At 37.0% G+C, this 22,481-nt stretch overlaps 1 protein-coding gene across 8 annotated transcripts in view; it reads left to right on the top strand.

The window, feature by feature from the left end:
* The window catches only part of FAF1 (Fas associated factor 1), a 487,148-nt gene that overhangs the window by 141,222 nt on the left and 323,445 nt on the right, over positions 1-22,481 (top strand). For 6 of the 8 annotated variants that reach the window (XM_073896766.1, XM_025871569.2, XM_073896765.1 and 3 more), the window contains one exon: positions 10,948-10,994. In XM_073896766.1, the coding sequence (XP_073752867.1) occupies positions 10,948-10,994 (47 nt within the window). Of the gene's footprint in view, positions 1-3,717; positions 3,789-10,947; positions 10,995-13,597; positions 13,667-22,481 lie in introns of those variants that run through there. The other 2 variants (XM_025871572.2, XM_073896770.1) reach the window with 2 other exon arrangements.

Raw genomic sequence — 22,481 nt, forward strand, 5'->3', positions numbered from 1 at the left:
GGGGGGGGGCTGGGTGATCGACATTGGGGAGGGTATGTACTATGGTGAGCGCTGTGAATTGTGCAACACTGTTGAATATCAGATCTGTACTTCTGAAACAAATAATGCAAGATATGTGAAGAAAAAAGAAAAAGAAGAAGAGAGCAGGAGGGGAAGAATGAAGGGGAGTAAGTCAGAGGGAGAGACGAACCATGAGAGACGATGGAGTCTGAAAAACAAACTGAGGGTTCTGGGGGGGGGTTGGGGGGATGGGTTAACCTGGTGATGGGCACGTTCTGCGTGGAGCACTGGGTGTTATGCACAAACAATGAATCATGGAACACTACATCAAGAACTAATGATGTAATGTATGGTGATTAACATAACAATAAAAAATTTAAAAAAAGTATACTTACTGTGGTGAGCACTGAGTAATGTATAGGATGTTGAATGAACCATATTGTACACCTGAAATTAATATAACACTGTACTTTAATTATACTGGAATTAAAAAAAAACAAAGTGAAAAGAGATCTTGGTATGACAAATGTTAGAATAAAGGCAGTTCACCTTTATTGAGTATTTTACGATGTATGAAATACCATTTAAGCACTTAGTATGTGTTAACAAGTTTCATAAAATCCCAATGAACCAGTAGGGTTATCACTTCCTTTTTACTGATGAGAGAACTGAGAGAGAACTTTCTCAAGATTATACAGGTATAAATGATGGAGCTAGAAATCAGTGGCTTTTTGGCTTAATAGCCTTCACTCCTCACTTTGAGCTTATTTAATAACATGAGTTTCTGAAGGATTATGCCTTTAGATAACTTCTATGCCTATTTCTATGCCTTTAAGTAACTTCTAAAATAATAAATGGTTTAGTGGGAATTAATAGATTGTATATAATGTCCGAATAAAGGATTTTGTGTAGATTTCTAAAATATTTAAAGTTGTTTCCAAACCTCGCTGTGCATAAGAATCACTTGAAGAGTTTGTGAGGAAAAAAAAAAAATCCAGACTCCTTCCAGACTACATGAATTTGAATCACTGGGAGCAGGACTTAAGTATATCTGTCTTTCTAGCCCAGCATGAGGCAGACATTTATGCACCAGTGGTATATAGTATGTAACAAAATAGACTAAAAGAAAAACAATAGGTGATGAGGATGAGTAATTATGGTGGCTAACATTTGTAGAGTACTGTTGTATTATTTAATCCTTATAACAAATAACCTTGTAAATTAAGTTGGTATTATTATCTCCAGTTTGTAGATGGGGAAACTAAATCTTAGAGTAGTCCAGTTAACATGGCCAAAGTCACACAGGTAATAAACACATGATAGACCTAGAATTTGAAAACAGATCTGCCAGACTACAGGACCTAGAACATCCCATAGTTAACCTATTAAATTATAGTAGATTATAGATCAGAGAGAACTAAATCCTGAATATGAATTGTTATTGTAGGTTTTTTTTTTTGCTTAAAAAAGAAGGTATATAAAGAATTTATAAAATTTAGTGTTTGTATGCCATCTCCTTTTTATCCATTTTCTGTTAATGATAGTAGATCATCATAGTTGGTGAATTCCCTAAGAGCCAGTTTCACTTTTAAAAATTTGGTTAATGCATATATGTAACTGTAACTGAGATTTGTATTGAGGCTTAGATGTTTATATCTCCTCCTACTTCTCTGATACTTCTGTTTAATATTTTCTCTGATTCTGTTTTTCCTACATACTCCTTAAATATTGACATTCCAGAGTTTCCATCATGAGGCTTTTCTTTGTTCACATTATCCCTCATTTCAGATAAACTTAATCCACTCTTAAGACTTTTGCAAAGACTTTAAAAAATATGGTTTTATAACACATAACATGAAATCTATCATCTTAATCATTTTTAAGTATATAGTTCAGTAGAGTATATACACATTGTTGTGAAACAGATCTCCAGAATGTTTTCATCTTGCAAAACTGAAACTCTATACCCATTAATCTACAACTTTCCCATTTTCCCTCCTCCCCACTCCTGATAACTACCATTCTACTCTCTGTTTCTATGAATTTCACTATTCTAGGGACTTCCTATGAGTAGAATCATAGGGTATTTTTCATTTTTTGACATTTGACATTTTTTGGCTTATTTCACTTATAATGTCCTCAAGATTTATCCATGTTATAGCCTGTGATGGTATTTCCTTCTTTTTTAAAGCTGAATACTATTCCATTGTATGTATATACTACATTTTCTTTATCCATTGCTGTTGATGCGCATTTGGGTTGCTTCTACCTCTTCGCTATTGTGAATTGTGGTGCTATGAATATTGGTATACAAACATCTCTTAGAGACCCTGCTTTCAATGATTGTGGATACATACCCAGAAGTGAGACTGTTGGATCCTTTGGTAGTTCTGTTTTTTCCAAATACCTTTTTTTTTTCCTAAGAAAGAAGAACATGGGGGTAGAGAGGGGCAGAGGGAGAGGGAGAGAGAGAATCTTAAGCAGGCTCCACACCCAGTGCGGAGCCTGACATCGCACTCGATCTCATGACCCTGAGATCATGAACTGAACCAAAATCAAATCAGACGTTTAACTGACTGAGCCACCAGGCACCCCTTTCCAAATACTTTTAAAGTAGATGACTCATGACTCCAAACTCGGTATCTTGAACTCACACATTTTCGATTCTTAACAGTCTGTTGGACATCTCTGTATGAGTGTCCCATACTTCAAAATCATCAACATGCCTAAAACTGAAGGCCTCAGATCCTGTCTTCACCAGCCTGTCCCTTTGCTCATGTTTTTGGGTTCATGACATACATTCATTTATTCATTCATGTGTTCAGTATATGTTAACTCACACAGCCTAGGGATGAGGCACTGTTGGTGTTGAGGACACATCAGTGAACAAACTAAAGTCATTTGGGTCTCACATTCTAGTGAGGGAAGACAGATAACAAACAGGGAGACAAATAAATAGGTAGAGTGTCATGCATAGCTAGAGGAGTTCACTTTTTAGATAGGATGGCTAGGGAAGGTCTCTCTGAAATGACCTTTGAGTAGAAACCTTACTGAAGTGAGGGAGTGAGATATGTGGATATCTGAAAGAAGAGCATTGCAGGCAGAAGGAAGAATAAGTATAAGGGGTTTAATGTGGGAGCATATTTCACTTGTTCAAGAAATTGTAAGGAAATCAGCGACTAGAGTTAGTGAACTTCAGGGATAGTGGAAGAAGATGATGTCAGAGAAGGAGCTGGAGCCAACTAATGTAGTCTTTAAGGTCAGAATGAGGTCTTTGACCTTTACTCTGATGTTATGGGAAGGCATTAGAGTAGGGAAAGGGTTTTGACTTGACATTTGTAAGTATCATGCTGGCTTCTGTGTGAACAGGCAGTAAGCAAGTGGGGCAAAGATAGAAGCAGGGAGACCAGTTTGGAGACTATTGAAATACCAATCCAGAGGAGAGATGATGGTTTAGGCTAGGGTGGTAATAGAAAAGATTGATCAGATTCTACATTTTGGAGGTAGAATAAAGAATTTCTCATAGGTCAGATGTGGAATGTAAGAGAAAGGAATTGAGGATGAGTATATGATTTTTGACTTGAGCTAAGGAGTCTATAGAATTGCGTGCCAGTTGTGATGATTGGGAGGACTGGAGCAGGAACTGCCTATACAGTCATCCAAGCAGAAGCCTGGGCATCATTCTCAACAATTTTCTTTTCAATTCGTATTTCACAGTGCTGACCAAATGATGTACCTTCCTGAAGGGCAAATTTCAGTTGCAGCAGTTGCCTGCCCATTATCTTCAGGTTAAGTAAAACTTTTAATGACTGTATTTATACTGCTTCTCATAATCTAACTCTTGCTTACCTTTCCAACTAGCTCCTCATTGCTTCCTGACCCAAACCTTTGCTGAAGCCACACAGAACTACTTTCCACTTCCTGAACAGACTTACCCCCCCCCCCAGTTTTTTTTTTCCCTTCTCCCTGACTGCTCTTACTCAGCTTTTTACCCCAGAAGAGCCTTGCTTTAACACTTGGTTCAAATATCACCCCTTCTTCCCAGCTTTTTTTTCCTGGCATTCAAATTACTTCTACTCTTTTGCCTTCATATAGTATCTTATATATTCCTCTCTTGAAGGTTATAATAAATGGAAGGAAGAGTCATCAGCTTTTCAGTCATACAATAGAGTACTTGAAGAGGGCTTAGAAAAGGGTCATCATAGTGATTAACGTATTTGGAAAGTAAGAATTTGAAAGAACATTTAGAATAATTTAAATATAGTAGATTATTGGAAACAGTCTGTTACAGATACTTACAGAAAATCAAATAATTATTTATGAAAAAGAAAAAAAAGATTTTCCTTTCTGGCCCAGAAAGAAAGAAGAGAAAATGGTGTTAAGCATCTTTTTGAGGCCTCATTGGCTTTCCACCATAATTTCATTGTCTTTCTTTAGAACTCTACAACTTAGTGTGGACACTTAAATCTACTACTTTTGTTTCTCTGGCCTTTTACTTGCATAGCTGAGAACGTTCCATTCCAAAATGGAATGTCCCCCAGTTCCTGGCACAGAGCTTCTAAAATCCTTATAATTTCTTAAGTGATAAGAATCTAGTGGTATCTTTTGTTCTAATATTTGGTTTTTGACCTTGGTTCCTGTTGTAGAACTCCTAAATCCCTTGGAATATCCTGGGTGATAGGAGTGTCTTTTGTTCTATTGAGGAGACTTTTGGCTCCTGGATAGCTTCAGGATGGGGGCTGATCACCAGAAAGACCAAACCATGATTAGAAGCTTGGAGCTATCATTCCTACCCCCATCCTCCAGGAGGGGGAGAAGGACTAGAGATTGAATTAGTGATTGTTCATGCCTATGTAATGAAGCCTCCATAAAAATCCCAATAATATAGGTTGGGAAGCTTCCAGGTTGGTGAATACATGAAGATGTGGGGAGGGAGAGTGTGCCCAGAGAGAGCATGGAAGCTCAGCATGCCTTCCCACGTGCCTTTCTCCAGGTGTCTCTTCTATGTGGCTCTTCCTGAGTTATATCCTTTTATAATAAGTCAGTAATCTAATAAGTAAAATGTTTTCCTGAGTTCTTTGAGCCACTCTAGCAAATTAATTGAATTGAAGAGAGGGTTGTGGGAACCCCTGATTTATAGCCAGTAGGTCAGAAGCACAGGTAACAGCCTGGATTTGTACTTAGCATCTGAAGGGGGAGTAGGCTTGTGGGACTGAGTCCTTAACTTGTGGGATCTAATGCTGTCTCTAGGTAGATAGTGTCAGAATTGAGTTAAATTGTAGGACACCTAGCTGGTGTTGCAGAATTGCTTGATACGTAGAAAACCCACACATCTGGTGTCAGTTGAAATAGTGTTGTTTGTAGTAGAGTATTGAGAGTAGAGTAGACACACAGGATAGTGTTTCATCCTCATATAAGGTAAAAGGTGAAAAATCCACAAATGATGGCTGTAGAATGATGGGCTCTTCCAGAACTTCTCATTGGCTCTACTCAGGGTAAAAACACGAGGAGGGGATGATTTTGTGAATTTAGCATGGACACTTAAATCTGCTACTTTTGTTGTTTCCTCAGTACCCAGAATAGTTCCAGGTGAGTAACTAAATATTTGTTGGGTGGGTTAATGTTGGAATGAATGAGTGAAATATTTGGATGAATGAATGAGATGTATGAGTGCTATGTAAGTACAACAAAATGGAAAATCATTGAGACTTTTAAAGCAAACCAAGAAACAGACTCTTACCTATAGAGAACAAACTGATGATTACCAGAGGGGAGGTAGGTGGGGGATGGCTTAAATAGGTGATGGGGATTAAGGAGGGCACTTGTGATGAGCACTGGGTGATGTAAGTGTTAAATCACTAAATTGTACACTGAAGCTGATACTACACTGTATATTAACTAACTGGAATTAAATAAAAATTTGAAAAAAAGAAAAATCATTGAGAAAAAGGTGGTGTGAGTCAAATTTTCTTGAAGAAAATGATTCACATCTGGGTCTTCATCTCCATTAGGCAACAGTAGACATTCGTTCCTTCATGATCCATTTGTCTTTCACATTACAATTAGTTGTTTCTGTAACTGCCTGTCCTGGGAGGAACATGTCTTGTCATTTTTGTTTTCCCTCTGGTCCTAAAACACTGTGTTCAGTGAATAAAAGAATGAATGAATTTGAAATGGTGGAAAAGAGAATGTTCTGTATAAAGGATGAGAGTATGATTGGATGAGAGAAAGTCTGGGTTTGTTGGAAGAATTCACTTGATGGCAAGATCAGAGCTGTGAATGCTAAAATACTAGTACTTTGTGGGTCCGAAGTTTATTTTTTAGGCATTTTGAAATTATTTGACTCTGGCATGCCATAGAGTAATAATTTCAAATTGAACAAGAGTATACTAATTTAGAAAGTATTTTTCTATATTTTAAGTATTTTTAGGAGATGGAAAAAATGGTTAATAGACACAACAAAGCAAGTATTACTGGGGCATCTGGGTGGCTCATTTAAGTGTCTAACTCTTGATTTTGGCTGGGGTCATGATCTCAGGGTCTTGAGATCAAGCTGTGCATCAGGCTCTGTGCAGGGGGTGGAGCCTGCTTAAGATTTTCTGTCTCCCTCTCCCTCTCCCCCTCCGGAAAAAAAAAAACCCAGTATTACAATAATTATTATTTTCCTAGTTTCACAGGCTTCCCAAACATGTGGGATATGTAGAGTTGCCTATATTTTTAATTCTATCAACTAATAATATATATGATTTTATATATATATATAATGAAAGTGTGTTTATCATTTCTATTTTTATAAAATTCTAAATACTGTCTTTTTCTATTTGTTTATAAATTCTTATAACTTAAATGTATTAAGTATTTAGTTTTACTGATCTGTAATCAGTAATTTGGAAATTGGCCGGGTGAGGAGACTGCTAATAAGAATAAAGCTGATGATATGGGGCACCTAGGTGGCTCAGTTGGTTAAGTATCTGCCTTCAGCTCAGTTCATGATCCTGGAGTTCTGGGATTGAGTCCCACTTTGGGCTCTCTGCTCAGTGGGGAGTCTACTCTCTCTCCCTCTCCCTCCCCCTGCCCCCACTTATGCTCTCTTTCTCACTCACTCTCTCAAATAAATAAAAATCTAAAAAGAATAAAGCTAATCATAATGCTTTGATATAATCATTGAAGCATCACTAAAGAAATGTCTGGAAAAATGGTCTGTTATTAACTAATCTGTATTATACTGAGAGTAATGAGTATTATACTGCTATTCCTATTTTTATACTTTCACACTATTTCAAGAGTTAGTGTACTTTATTTCCCATGTATTTCTTAGCCTTTTATAATTTAATTTTTAGTAAAACTTAAAAAAATATGTCTAATAATCTCTTAGGCCTCATATTATTAGACTATTCTCACGTTTTTCAGTTTTGTCTAATCCTTCCTTGTAATACCTTCTTTGCCCCTTCTATGACATATTCCTGGTCTTTCCCTCATATATAATCCTTCTACTTTTATTGTTTTGTTTTTGTCTTTAGCTTTCTCTCCTCTAATTCTTAAATGTATGAATTCCCCAAGACTCTATCTCTGTCTCAACTTCTCTTCACCAAAGAAGAAGGCTTATTAGGGGAGGGAATTAAAATATTTTTAGGGCTGCTTTTATTTGCCTTTAAACATGTATTGTTTTACTTAACCTGGCTCTGAATTTTTAAATTACTTTTTGTCTCCATTTGGATATTACCTGAACTGCTTATAGTAAAATTAATTGTTTAATATATTTTTGTCCTTGCTAGAAGGCAAGCTATGTTACATCCATTAGTATATCTTCATTGCCTAGCCCAGAGCTTGCTATATAGGTGGCAATTAATTCATACTTGTTAAGTAAACAAATGATATCCTACTGTCACTTTGAAGTTAACATGTTCAAAATTGAACTCATCTGAAATTTTCCTTTGCTTCTATACCCACTCATTGTTCAGTGTTCAGATCAAATGCCATCTTTTCTGAAACTTTCCTTAATCTTCACAAAAATCTCTCTCCCTATTCTATATTCCTTTAGCAAATTATACTTTTATTGTACTTTCATTCTGGATTACATTTTACATATTTATGTATAAAATAGGTTGAGGTCAGGGACTTTCTACCCCAAAACAAATACATTATTTAACATGATCTAAGGTCTTAGAAAAGGAAAGTGGAGGTGTGTCACTGTTCCTTCCGCATAGCATTGCCCTCTACCCCATCTTGCTACTTTTCCCTTATCCTTCAGTCTTTTTTTTTTTTTAAGATTTATTTATTTATTTGAGAGCGATAGCGAGGGAGAGAGAGAATATGTGTGCACGTGCACGAGCAGGGGGAGGGGCTGACGGAGAGGATCTTTAAGCAGACTCCTGCTGAGCATGGAGCCCTTCATGGGGCTTGACCTCACAACCCTGAGATCATGACCTGAGCCAAAACCGAGAGTCGGATGGTAACCGACTGAGCCACCCAGGTAACCCCGCTTATCCTTCAGTCTTAATTGAGACATTATTTCATCTAGGAAGCTTTCTGAGCCTTGGTCAGGTGTTGACTGTGTGGCTTTTGTTTTTGTATTTGTTTTTTAAAGATTTATTTATTTTTTCTTTAGAGAGAGAGAGTGTGGGGAGGGGCAGAGGGAGATGGGGAGAGAGAATCCTCAAGCCGACTCCCTGCTGAGCACAGAGCCCAACCTGGGGCTCGATCCCAGGACCCAAGATCATGACCTGAGCTAAAATCAAGAGTTGGTTGCTCAACCGACTCAGCCACCTAGGCACCTCTGTTTTTGTATTTTTTTGTACTCCTCTAGCATCATTAATTTAACAAATAAGTATTGAGTGCTGTTTAGTGCCTGTGTTGTGCTAGGCAACTGGGATAAAGTAAAGAACAAAATTGTTATTATCTTGTCTGTCACATAGCCTACACCCTACAGAGAAAAGCAGACATAAAACAAATAATCACCAAATAAGTAATTAACAATTACTATAAAGGAAAAGCACAGAGTTCTATGTGAGAGTAAGCCTATGTAGATGGGGGGGGTTGATTAAGAATTCTTTGAAAAAGTATATCTAACAAATTTCAGTTATGATGATTAAGATTTAGCCAGACAAGAAATGGGGAAAAGGCATTTCAAACAAACATAGTATCTTCAAAAGTCCTAAGAAATAGAAGAACTTGATGCCTTTGAGGAACAAAAAGACAGGCCCATTTTGGCTGAGGAGATAGTATTATCTCATTATACAGATGAGGAAACTGAGGCTCAAAGAGGTTCAGTGAGTATAGAACATACTAAGGTCATAAAATTAATAAGTGGGAAAGTCTGGATTCAAATCTTGGACTTTGTAAATCCTTAGTATTCTTTCCATTATACCTTGGCATTCCCGAGTGAAAATTTGAACAAAGTCCCTCCAAACTCTGGTATTTTGTTTCTTTTCCAACACCATAGAAAATTCTTTCACTATTTTCTATTTTTTAGCAAAGGAGATATTTGTATGTGGAGCTGTTGATGTCAAAACAAAAGGGATAATTGATCTGGCAGTAGGCAGAGATACTTCCATTGAATATGTGGCTTTGAAAACCCATTTTAGCATTTGTTTGACTCAAAGGATTTATGAGCCCCCAGAGTTGTTAGGGTTCTGTGGAATCCACTGCCTATATTAATCTGTGGATATCTTTGGTTTTTGCCAGTGGAGCATTACAACTCTCAAAATTCATAGCAAGCATCTTACATTCTGCTTTATTTCCATTTAACAGAATAACATTGTAAACTTGGCCCACTTCTGGCAAATATTTAAGTTAATGTTTCACAAAATACACAAACTCCTTTTGGGAATTGATTTCTAGGCAGCTGATAAAGCATTGAAGTGGTACCTTTCTTTTTTTTTTTCTTTTTCATTTTGATGTGGACTTGGTTGGGCAAGGGGAGGGAAGAAGTTGTTATAATGCAGAGGCAAATTTGGAAAGGCAAAGTTTTTTCCTCCAGAGAATCTTTGTTACCCTGCAGTGAACTGCCTACAATCCAGGATGTTGCAGCCTGCTTGTTTAGTAGCCTGCAAAAATGTCCATATCATGTCAGGTCTGTGCTATGTTCTAAGTAACTGGTGACTTGTTAGCTTAGAGACCAACTTGAGGATTGTTTTATATAAGGAAACTTCCCCCGTGATACTGCTGCCTCCTTTTGTAACCTGGTACAATCGTGGTATTGTGTTTATCAAAGAATTCTTGCCTCTACGTTTTTTCCTTCTAAATGTTCTTTTCACTAAGAATAATAATTATAACATGAAAGGATGAATTTATTTCCTGAGCTCATTTTTAAATTCTTATTGGAATTTTTCATTTGTGATTTTATATCTCGCTCCTCTCAATCTGAAGAAGGAAATAAGTTAAAACTATTATTTTAAGGTACTGACATTCTTAAACATTGGTTTTTGTGGGTGTTTTGCTTGAATGAAGACTGTGGAATTAAGCCTTTTATGACTCAAGATTTGGGGGTATTAAAAGCCAAATGCATGTTTTTTTTGTTTGTTTGTTTTGCTTTTTTTTTTTTAGTTTCCCAAAATACGGTTTTATTATAGTAAATAGAGAAACATTTTAGAGAATATTTTGTGTTATTAAGGAAACATTTAATATTTTGTTTAAATTTTATATTATTTTAAAAGCTTTTATTTATCTGACAAAGAGACCAAGAGAGCACAAGCAGGGGGAGCAGTAGAAGGAGAGGCAGAAGCAGGCTTACCGCGGAGCAGGGTCGGGCTTGATCCCAGAACCCTGGGATCATGACCTGAGCCGAAGGCAGACACTTAACCATATGAGCCACCCAGGCGCCCCCTAAATTTTATTTTTCAAAGTATACTTATTTCCCTGTACAGTGTTCTCCACCCCACACATCCCTGAGCATTTTTCTGTTTTGTTTTTTTTTTTTAAATGGCCTTCTCTGTTTTTTGTTTGCAGGCAGCTATCAATGGTGTAATACCCCAGGAAAATGGCATTCTACAAAGGTATGTTATAAAGTGCCTAATGGTAGGATGAGAATTTAGCCAAGCAAAAAAGAGACAATTGTTAATTTTTTTGTTTAACTTTTTGATAGAGCATTTGCTCTTTGGTGTAGAAGCTCTATTAGTTACTATTCTTTCAGACAATTTTATTATATCAGTTTCCTAAAGTTTCCAGCTTTTAACTGTATAAGATTATTTCAAAATGAGTGATACTATTTTTAATGGTGGTTTTATTTTATTTTTAAAAAAGCTTTTCAAGGGCATCTTCTAATTCATAAAATGGAAGGAAGTGAATCCCTGTAGCTCTAGAGCATGGTTATTATCTACCTATCCACGCTTTATCTTTAGCCTTACTACATTGTTTTTTTATTCACTTTTGGTTTCTAAATTAAGTATATGATAATTTGGAACAATTTGAATAAGTCCTTAATTGATGAAACTTCCCAAAGCACTGAACTGTTTCACCTGAAGAATGCATTGTTTTTTTTTTTTTTTTTTTTAAAGATTTTTTTATTTATTGGACAGAGAGAGAGAGACAGCGAGAGAGGGAACACAAGCAGGGGGAGTGGGAGAGGGAGAAGCAGGCTTCCTGCCAAGCAGGGAGCCCGATGCGGGGCTCGATCCCAGGACCCTGGGATCATGACCTGAGCCGAAGGCAGTCACTTAACCAACTGAGCCACCCAGGCGCCCCTGAAGAATGCATTGTTAACATGTGGAATGGTCTTCATGGTTTTGTGTCATTGCCGGAGGGTAAAATTGGAAGATGATACCAAGAGAACTATAAATTACAAAATAATTCCTTAAATTAGAAATAACTTTTCATAAGTTTTCTTTCCTTAAAATTGGAGACTGGTTTGGATTAAAAGAGGACACTATAGAGGTAAAACCATTCCCACTTCCAAGTGTAATTACTTGATTTTTCCCCCCTCTCAGTTCAAACTTTGGCTTGAATTTTGGTGGCTAGGATTTCTAAGTCACTGAAGAATGATCTGCTAAGTGCAGATGAGGCAAACAGAAAGAGCAGAACTAGGACTGAGGTTGTTTTGGAGAGGAAGAAAAGTGCTATTGCAAAACCATCAAAAAATTCACCATGAACTGCAAAATGTGCTATACCTTATAGGAAACTGTGTATATTTAGAAAGGAAGCAAATTCTGTTTGGTACTTGTACTATCCTTAGTAATTAATAGACCTGTTCCCCACCTTTTTTAAAAAACTGTCAGAAAAAATTTCATCCAGAGTAAATGTGACTGATTTCCAGGGTCTGTACCAATTTTTTTTTTTTTTTTTTGTTGTTGTTGTTGTTCAAAAGCATTCAGTTTTATTGAAACCCTTTTCTAGAAAGCAAACCAGGTGATTATAGGAACTTCCTTTATGATCATTTTTTTTCTTGGTTTAGAAAGTTTTAGACTTCTAAATATGGCTCCAGTTTTATTCTTGAGTAAATGTTATTCCACTTTCTGTTCCAAAATTTTTGCTTGTTAAACCCTTGTGGATTCAGCTTCTGGGTTCTGAGTACATATTGGATACATCTTAAAATTAACAGTATTTTGCTGTGGGTGAACTCTAGAAATTTCCTCATCCCTGGAAACATCCCATCTCTCCTGTCACTAATGATACTTTTTGCTTAATATTTTATAAGTAGAGATTCAGCACTAAATTGATTTCTAAAACTATAAAATTTGGAGTTTAACATTCATCAGAGTAGGTTTTTGTTTTGTTTGCAAAGGAATGAATCATATGTGCATAGAAGAAAATCGGTTGTATCTAGCAATAGTCTTCAATTCTCTCCCTTCCTAACTTTGTTATTTAGGTTTGAAATCACTGTGGACTTGACATAACTGAAAATTCCTCTTGTGTGTCTCCTAACCAGAGGAAAATGAAAGAGGGCTCTTTGTTGCTTTCTCATTGGCTTAACACTGAATGTGGAAGACTTAATAGTAGGAATGGTATATGTAGGTAGTTAAAAGGATTTTTGTTTTGTATGTTTGACTTTTGTAGTGTAGTCTGTGAATGCAGCTGACTCTTAATTTGTCATTTCATACTTCGACAGAGGAAAGAGCTATCAAAAAGATTTTTTAATATGAATTATTTTTGGACGGAGAAGAGCCCAACCCATGTACTTTATAGCTTTTCTTGAAATCAGATTTTTGTGTGAATTCAAAAGTGGGAATATGGTTTTTAATGTTCCCATAAAGTTCAAAGCAAAGAAACTAACATTTTTTAAATGCTTAAGGCACTGTGTGAGGTAATTGATATATTTTTCATCATTTATTACTTAACTATAACCCTTAAGAGATTCATATTTCATAGTGAGGAAACTTAAGGTTAGAGAGTTTACATAGATTTGTCCAAGCTCACAAGTGTAGTACGTGGTGAAATCTGTATTGTCTCATTTTAAAAGCCATGCATTTTTTGATACCACTCTGCCCTATTCAAGGTCAGCAAACTAGTCATGTCATACCTTTTTTTAAAAGATTTTTTTCCTTTGGGTAAAAAAGTTGGAATTTAATACATGTGTATAAGATCTTTCTCCCATAGCTTTATTTTACAGTTACTATTTTAGTTGTAAGCAAGTAAAGGCAGATATTATTATCCCTCATTTTACAGGTAGAGAGAATAAGGCATGAAGTGACTTGGCCCAGATGATACAGCATGATGTTGATGGAGTCAGGATGTAAGCAAGTCTTCTGCCTCATCCTCCAAGGCTTATTTCACTAGACATACTGCTAATACAACATTTTATATACTGTGTGACTTATGCTGTCATAAATGTAAGCCATTCAGTCATAGAACATCAAATGTGTGCATGTTTATTTACTACATCTTGGTATAATATTTTATTTATTTAGCATATTGTCCAGAGCCTTTTTAAACATTATTTTTGGAGACAGTTATTGTTAGAAGGAAGTGCTAATGAATTACTTGTGTTAGTAGAAAGCACGTGCTATATTTTCTAAAAATTTTATGAATCAGTAGTATAATTTTCTTCATTGACTAAGTGGATAGTATTTGTCAACTCATATTTATTTTTTTGACCCAGACAGTCTGTATGTTTCTTTGTCCATTGTTTAATTCATTGAGGGAACCTAGAGAAGACTAGGCATTTTTTTTCTAGTTATTCGCTATTAGGTTTTCAGAATATATAAATGCTGAGGTTTTTGATACAGATAATATCCATTTTGGTCAATTAGTTTCTATTTATTGTCTTTTCTGATGCTCATTTAAGATCTGATTTTTTTCTAAAGACAAATTTATCTTTAAAACACATAAGTGTTTTTGTTTTGTTTTTGTACCTAGAAATTTTACCTTGGGATGGATTTTTAAAAATTGAAATAAACATGTACAGAGTTTCTGTTTGCTTTGTTCATTGCCTTCCAGTGACGTGTGGTTTGTAGAGCAAAGTTGACTGAGGATAAATACACTCCTTTAGTTGATGTTTAAATCTAAAATAGATTTCTCCATAGAGTTTCCCTTGCCAGTGTCTATTTTTTTTTAATTATTGATTAATTAGAAAAGAATAGTGAATAGATCAGATTATAGAATGATATCTTCATAGATGAAAAGTCTTAAAAATACTTTTTTTTTTTAGTCAACAATTTTGGATGTGTTTGTACTCTATGGATACCATTGAACATTAGTCAAAATTGATAGGATCATTAACTGGTAGTCTCTTTTTTTTTTGGATTGTAAATTCATTATTTTTTATTGATCTTGAAATAAAATAATTATAGCCAATAAGAAAATTCTCAAGTGAAAACTTTCTAAAAGATTCTCTTGGGTTGACAACACCAAATAGCCTGCTATGATTAGAAATGTTAAACTGTCTCCTAGAGTTAGGGTTTGGTAAAGAAAAAAAAGGCACACTAGGGTGTTTCAAACACAGGGAATTTCATATAGGGAATCAGTTCCAGAGATGTGGAGCAGGTTGAAAGAGCAAAAAGGGAATACTGAGACAATTCAGATATAATGATGTCAGGAAACAGCTGGACCAGCAGGCCCAGCTGTGGGTGGGGTGGTCTGCTGTGCTTGAGGAAAGGTGCATAGGGCAAGAGCAGATTTACAGCTGCAGCATCCTCTGAATAGGGTGGGCACAACCCAGACTGTGTGGACTGGGTCCAGGGTATTGCAGGAAGCCTGCTCTAGAACAGGTCTGTCTGGGAGAGCCCGCCTGCTAACCACTAAAGGGCACAAAGTCACTCCTAGTATTAGAAGAAAAAAGGAAAGTTATTGGGAGAGATTGAGGTTAACAGGACTTTGAAGCCCAGAGGAAGGGCCCTAGCAACTTGACCCTAGACATAAGAGAAAGAAGTCCTGCTCAGCTGATACTAGTACCTCTGCAGGCTGCAGAGGCTTGTTTTGAAGTATTGAAAGATGCTAGAAGCTAACACCAGTGGCTGATGCTAAAACAAAGTGGGTGTCATTGTTACAGTAATGTCACTGGTGTTAAGATCAAGGTGCAAAATTGTAAGAAGAAAATTTTGTGTGTGTCTGTGCACACACTTCTGTGCTGCTACATTTTTGTTACTGTTACTGGTCATGAGGCCATGATTAATATTTACCAGTTTCTTCTTCCACTCTTTATATTCCCTCTGCCAGCAACTCAGATAGTCAAGTTTCTTTAGTTGGTGGGACATCTCAAACATTCATTCTTAAACAGTCAGAATCCTCAGTGAACCAGCCTTTTTTAAATTGGTTGTAGTTTTCCACTAACTCATAATTGGACATGCCCCAGAAAATAGTCCATTGTATAGCAGCAACCCAGTTTTTTCTTGGTAATCAGGACCTCCCACCTCACTTCGTATTCCCTTATTTTGCTAGTTGATTAAGTAATGTGAAGAGTAGAAAATGGCCAAGTGGCATTCTCAGGTTCTAATTCTAAGAAAAGTATTGTGGAAACATTACATACTTGGGAACCATGACCTCTGAACCACCAGAGCCCAAAGTAGCAGGAAGCAAAAATTCTGTTAAGTTATTAGGAGTAATAAAAGGAACCACTACTGACACTTAATTCTCATACCCATGTTTTCTGGCAGTATGAGAAATATCACTGTGTTTTGGTCACTGATATAAAGCATATACTACATCCTTTAAGGTGGAGACCCAAGTTTTGAGTATGTTGTCTCCTAACTGTCTTCAGCAGGACAATTCACTGTTCTGACAACTAGGTGCTTCTGGCTAACAGTACATACGAATGATACTAGCACTACACTTCTTTTGCTGTGAAATTAGTTCCTTGATTAGAACCAGTGTTGTGTTTGAAGCCTTAGATCAATAAGGCGTTCCCTCAGTACATGAATGGTGGTGCTGGCAGAAGTATTGCTTTCAGGGAAGTCAATTTCATATCCAGAAAAGTATCTTTTTAAGGGAGAACATATTGTTCCCTCCTCCATGATAGAAATGATCCATTACCAGATCCCCAAGGAATGATGCCATATTGGGGACTCAGTATTAGTCTCTGTTGCTTGCAGTTTAGACACTTGGTAGTTTCCCTAGCCAGATTCAGACTTGGTAAGGGGGAATTGATGTTGTATCTATGTCTAACCTCCACTCCTATTGGCATGGCCACATTATATATTAATGCAATTAATATATAATTAATGTAAGCTGACTTACATCAATAGAACAATGTCGTCTTATGCACATTGAGAGCCTCTTTTTCCAGTGGATAGCCTGTAGGCAACATCCCCTGCAGAAACATATTCACATTTTGTGTCCATTCTGAAAGTTCCGTTTTCATATCTTTTCCCCAGATTCCCTTGTCACCTAATTTTTATTTTATTTTTTCCAAGTCCTGATCGGCTGGCCAACCTATTGTCTGTTGTCCATGGTTCAAATAGATTTGTACCTCAGGCAATCTCTTTCTAAATGAAAGTCAACCTGTGGTACAATCCCAAGTTCTCCCCACTAGGGGGCTTTTCTTTCACTACTGTCTTCCTGGGATATCTTTGGGGGCTGTAATGCTTTAGCAGTTTGTTTTTGGTTGGTATGAGCATGTATATTATATAAACATCTTTTCCTTTCCCAGTCCAAATCTTTTCTTCCTCATTTAACTTAGTTATCTCTTATTTTCGATGGGAAGTGCAAGATATAGCAACTGGCCTTTTACCCTGATTGCTTCTAATCACTGGACCCCAGAAACCTCACCAAGGCGGCAGGCCCCTGCATTTTTGTGGCACGTATCTTCTACTCTATCATACTTGTGTCTTATCAAAGCACCCAAGTACTTCCTACTCTTCTCTTCAGGATCGATTCACATTGTTATCAATGTAATGTTGTTTTATGGAATGTCTAAGTCATCAAGATCTCTCCAGACTAGATTGTTATGCTCAAGAACAGGAGAGTTGACATAATCCTCTGAAAAAGACAATGAAGGTATATTGTTTACCTTGCTGGGTAAAAGTAATATGCTTGTCTTGGTGTTTGCAAATTAATATAGAGAAAAAAGTATATGCAAGGTCAGTTACTTCCTGTTACTAACCCTTCCTACATAGTAACCCTAACTCCACGGATCAGGAAGTCAATATAGAATGTCTGCTGGTTACTGAGTATGTCTCTTTCGGTTATGCATTCAGAATCTGGAGAAGAAATTGCAGGGTAGGTTGACAGATTGTTTGAACATGGTATGTGTGGATTTGGGCCCAAACTTCATTTACCACCATAATCTTCCACTCTTATATCCCCAGGAATTAATATCAGTTTAGAGTTAGCATCTAGTAATCCCCTAAAATTTTAAGATATTTTCCTTTTATCAGTACACAAACAACCTAGTAAATGGCTGCAGGCCTCTTAGGAAAAGTCTTAAAGGAAAATTTCCAATGCGTATGTGTGGCTCTGTTGCATTGTCTTTGTGGGGATCAGGGACTTTATGTCTCTGAAACAACTTGTGTTTGGAAACTGAGAGTGACTATGACTGTCCATTGTGTTATGGACATTAGGTTTTAGGCTATCAGGTCTAGGGTTTCTAATGTTTTTAGATCAAGTAATATTTTAGTCAGTTGACTTTTAATTTGGTTCCTTAGAAATAATCATGTTCTGGGGTGCCTGGGTAGCTCAGTTGGTTAAGCATCCAACTCTTAATTTCAGCTCAGATTGTGATCTCAGAATCATGAGATTGAGCCCTTTGTGGGGCTGGGCATGGATACTGCTTAGGATTCTCTCTCTCCCTCTCTCTCTGTCCCTCTCCCCCACCATACTTGCTTTCCATCTCAAAGAAGAAAAATAATAATTATGTTCAGTTAAACACTTCTAAAGATCTCTGCAGGTTGAAATCTTCTGATTGCCACTTCTTATCTATGCTGTCCATTAACATAATTGCTCCTACCTTTTTCTTACTAAATTCTGCCATTTGACCTGAGCACTTTGGGATCTCATGCCCATTAAGGAAACTTACTCAGTGGTGTCATCTCATCATGTCATTCCCAACCCATGGAAGACAGCCACTACAGTTTTTCAAGAATGCAGACCTCCCCCGACTCTTACTAATGTATTTCTTAATACTTTAGTGCAATGTCCTCTGGGACCTCATGGATGATGTAGTAGGAGGATGTATGTATGTTCAGATTGTTCATGGTAAATCCCCTCGAGCATTCTTATTTTTCTAAGCATCTGGATTTCTTCTACATTTTGCCAGGAAAGTTTGGGCATTTCATCCTCATTAAATGTAGACTCCTTTGGGACTTAAGTTTCATTCAGTCAACAAGCAAACTATTAGAGGACTTAGAGCTGCTTAAGCAAACATGTTATATTTGGCTCTATCCAAACTCTTTTGGTCAAATTCACTTCAAATTCATTTCCTTACCTATTCCCTAGGTTTTTGCTTTATCAAAGTCTTACAATTATTTTGGATATAAGCCCTCTCTCAGTTAACACATTGTACTTATTCTCTTGGAGCATGCCTAGATCTTATTTTAGAGACAATAAGGAATGGTGGGGGTAGGTTTTGACAATAGGCATCCCTTTTCAAGGCAATGGTCCAAGTAAGAGCATTACCAGTTTTTTTTTTTTTTTTTTTTTAAGATTTTATTTATTTACCAGAGAGAGCGAGAGCACAAGCAGGGGGAGTGGGAGAGGGAGAAGCAGGCTCCCTGCTGAGCAAGGAGCCCGATGTGGGACTCAATCCCAGGACCCTGGGATCATGACCTGAGCTGAAGGCAGACACTTAACGACTGAGCCACCCAGGCGCCCGAGCATTACCATTTTCAAGCAAGAGGAGGCTAACTTCAGTCATGGGAAGAGGAGTTGTTTCTGTTTACAAAAGAGGTTCAGAGGGACTCTGTGGGTTCAAGATTATAACTTCATCTGAATCCACTTGGGAGTCCCTATTCTACATTTTAGGGTCCCACTCCTTCTAAAACAGTGCTGTAATTTTCACAACAGAAGCTTAGAAAGTATATGTACTCAGCTTTCACTGTAGTTATTTAAGCTGCAAAATTACATTTTATGTATGATTCTCAGTAGGATCATACCTGGAGGACGGGAAATAAGAAAGTGCTACTTCAAAAGCTCTAGCTTTCTCACCATGGCTTGAACTGAAAGTTAATAACCCAAAGTGTTTCATTTTCTTCTCTTAAGCTTTCCAGAAGCAGCCAGCTCATTTATTGTCATTATTACTACCGTAATGGCCAAGTCAAATAGTCATTTGTCCCCTTAGGCACTTGTTTTAATAGGTATGTGATCATAATGAACTATAAGTGGTAATTCAATTAATCATTATGCCAGTGCATGATCACTAGTATCTCATTTTCCATTGGCAAGGAGCTCATCAGTGTATTGAAGGTCAAGTACATAATCAAACCAATTCCTGAATCCTGTTTCTGGGACACCTCCATTACCAAAAAAACGTTTGGGTATTTCAAGTTTAATGTAGGATTGGTTACACAGGTGTGGAAGACTAAAAGAGCAAAAAAGTAAAACTGAAGTAACCTATGTATAATAACTGCTTCAGGAAGTTACCACTCTTAGGTCTAGGTCAAAGGGATTAACAGAACTTTGACGCTCTGAGGAGTCCCTTGGACCTGAGTGAGGATCAGGCTGCTGTGGAATGCACACTCTCTAGCTGCTATTGGTGTCTGAGGGGATGTCAAGAAACTGGTTATATGAATACTGAAAAAAGCCAGGAGACTGAAAGCTACAGGATGATACTGATAGAAGTATATGCAAATAGGAAGAAGGAACGCTTTCCTCCTCTCTGGTAACAAATGATCTCTATCTAATAGTATCCCCTATTTGCAGAATCTATTGGGGAAACATGCCAGAGGACAAATAGAATTTTGCAGAATGCTAGCCCCAGCATCACACAATAGACTACAGAAGGATGAATTTGTAGTTAAGAAAACAGTAAGTCAGGGACCAGCCTATTAACTTTAGCTGTTTTTCCGAGGTTCTGAGAAGTTGTGACAAAATTTAGAGATATGAAATATCATTGCACACATTCTCTTCATAGATACTTTGGATTCCAATAGTGATAGTCTTTCCTGCTCTGGACATTTTCTTTTCCATGTCCTACTTCTAAGATTACTTTTCTTGAATCTAACAACCGGGAGAAAGTATAGGTTTTTGTCTTTGGATCAGTGATTACTAGAGTATCTGAACTCTTGTTATTTTCACACTTTCTTGGCTATGACCTACAAAGAGAAATACCTGGAATCCAAAGCACACATATGCAAATATGTATCAGAATCAAAAGTTTTGGGAAACAGTACTTGGTCCTAATTATTAAGTGCCATGTACTGATCATTTGTATCCTATCCTATTCTTTAAAAGACGATCACAACTCACAAAAATCAATATTGTAATCTAAATTTGGTAAAAACTAATCAGAGCAATAATGTGAAGTAAATGTAAATATTTCTTTCCTGGCTTGTTGGTATCAATAGTGCTTATTTGTGTGTTTTTGGTCGTTCTTGTTTTTGTTCTTGTTCAGGTTCCCAATCTGTTGTTTTCCCTTAAATTTAGGGTGAGAAAAAAGATGTTTTAGAAATGAGCTTATAGTTTTGGTGGTGGTGGAACATATATACAAAATGATGTTTCAGTGGAAGCATTCCTTATGTTCTCTTCTTCCTTACTCCTCCCAGTGAGGGGGAAAAAAGTGACTATATATGTAAATTAAGTGAGAGAAAAACCAGATTCTTTAATAATTATTCCTTTACTCGTTAGTTAAATATTTAAGTACTTTCTCTGTAAAATCTTGAGCTCCAGGCAGAGGATAAAGCCATTAAAAACACAGATGTGAACTTTGCCCTTGTGGAACTTATATTCTCTGGGGGGTCCTAAATGTCAAATGATTAATACCAATTATAATTGGTAGTGGTGAGGAATTAGAACCAGTCTGAGGTAGTAAAACATGCTCTGAGTTGAAAAACATTCAATCTGAGATAGGAAGGGTGGATATAATTAGCTAGAAGAAAAATGGAATATTGGTATGAGATGGGAAAGAAAGAATATTCTTTGAAGGAATAGTCTGTGTTCCCCTAGGAAATGGGAAGGATCAAGGTGAGATGGAGGAAATGAAAGGCTGTTATGGCTGTTAACAGAGAGATTGGAGATAGCCTAGCACAAGCTAAGGATGGGGAGGTAGATAGGATTTGGATCATATAGGGGCTTATACGCCTCTTTAGCTCTGTATGAAGAGCAGAGGGGAATATTGAAGAAAATGACATGAAGACATTTCTATAATTTCATTTTTGTGGTGGTAAGGAATGACATGCAGGGGAACAAAGGAACATTCAGAGATTAGTTAGGAGGCTATTGCATCAGTCCACGTAAGAGGTGCTCGTGGCTTGTGCTAGGGTGTCAGCTTCAAAGGGGAAAGGTGGATGTCTTAACTAAAAGATATTTAGGAGGTAAAATTGAAAGGACTGACTAGATATGGGAATTGTGAGAGAAGAAGGTATCAAGGATAATGCCAGAAGTTTCTGGCTTGGGTAGCTAATATGAGGAACAATGGAGGGAGGATCAGGCTTGGGGAAACATTAATGAGTTAAACTTTGGATATACTGAGTTTGATGTTTGAGATCTTACTAGGTACCAGGCAGTGTGCTAAGCTTTTCATGTAAATACCTGATTTAATCCCTAGAAATGAGATAACTATTAAGTGAGCAGAACAAAGATTTTATTTTTATTTTTTAAGAGTTAAACATGTTTAATTGTTATTAAGAAGAATCCAGAAGAGAAGGAGATGTTGCAGATACTGGAAAGGAAAAGCATACCATAATGTAAAGCTAATTAGAAGATGGTTTTAGAATGATGTTGCCTCTGTTTTATAGAAAGAGAAAAAGGGAGTACATGTGTGGGTTAGTTTGTGGATTTGATGTCAAAAAAGTAAGGGAATTTCATCTTGATGGCATCTGTTTTCTATGCAAAGCAGGAAAAAAATTATCTTTTAAGACTGAGTGGCTCAGACGGTTAAGCGTCTGCCTTCGGCTCAGGTCATGATCCCAGGGTCCTGGGATCAAGCCCCGCATCGGGCTCCCTGCTCTGCGGGAAGCCTG

This window comes from Callorhinus ursinus, unplaced genomic scaffold (assembly GCF_003265705.2).
Source record: "Callorhinus ursinus isolate GAN/ISIS: 27379988/994484 unplaced genomic scaffold, GSC_fseal_2.0 scaffold9, whole genome shotgun sequence".
NCBI classification, from domain to species: Eukaryota; Metazoa; Chordata; class Mammalia; order Carnivora; family Otariidae; genus Callorhinus; species Callorhinus ursinus.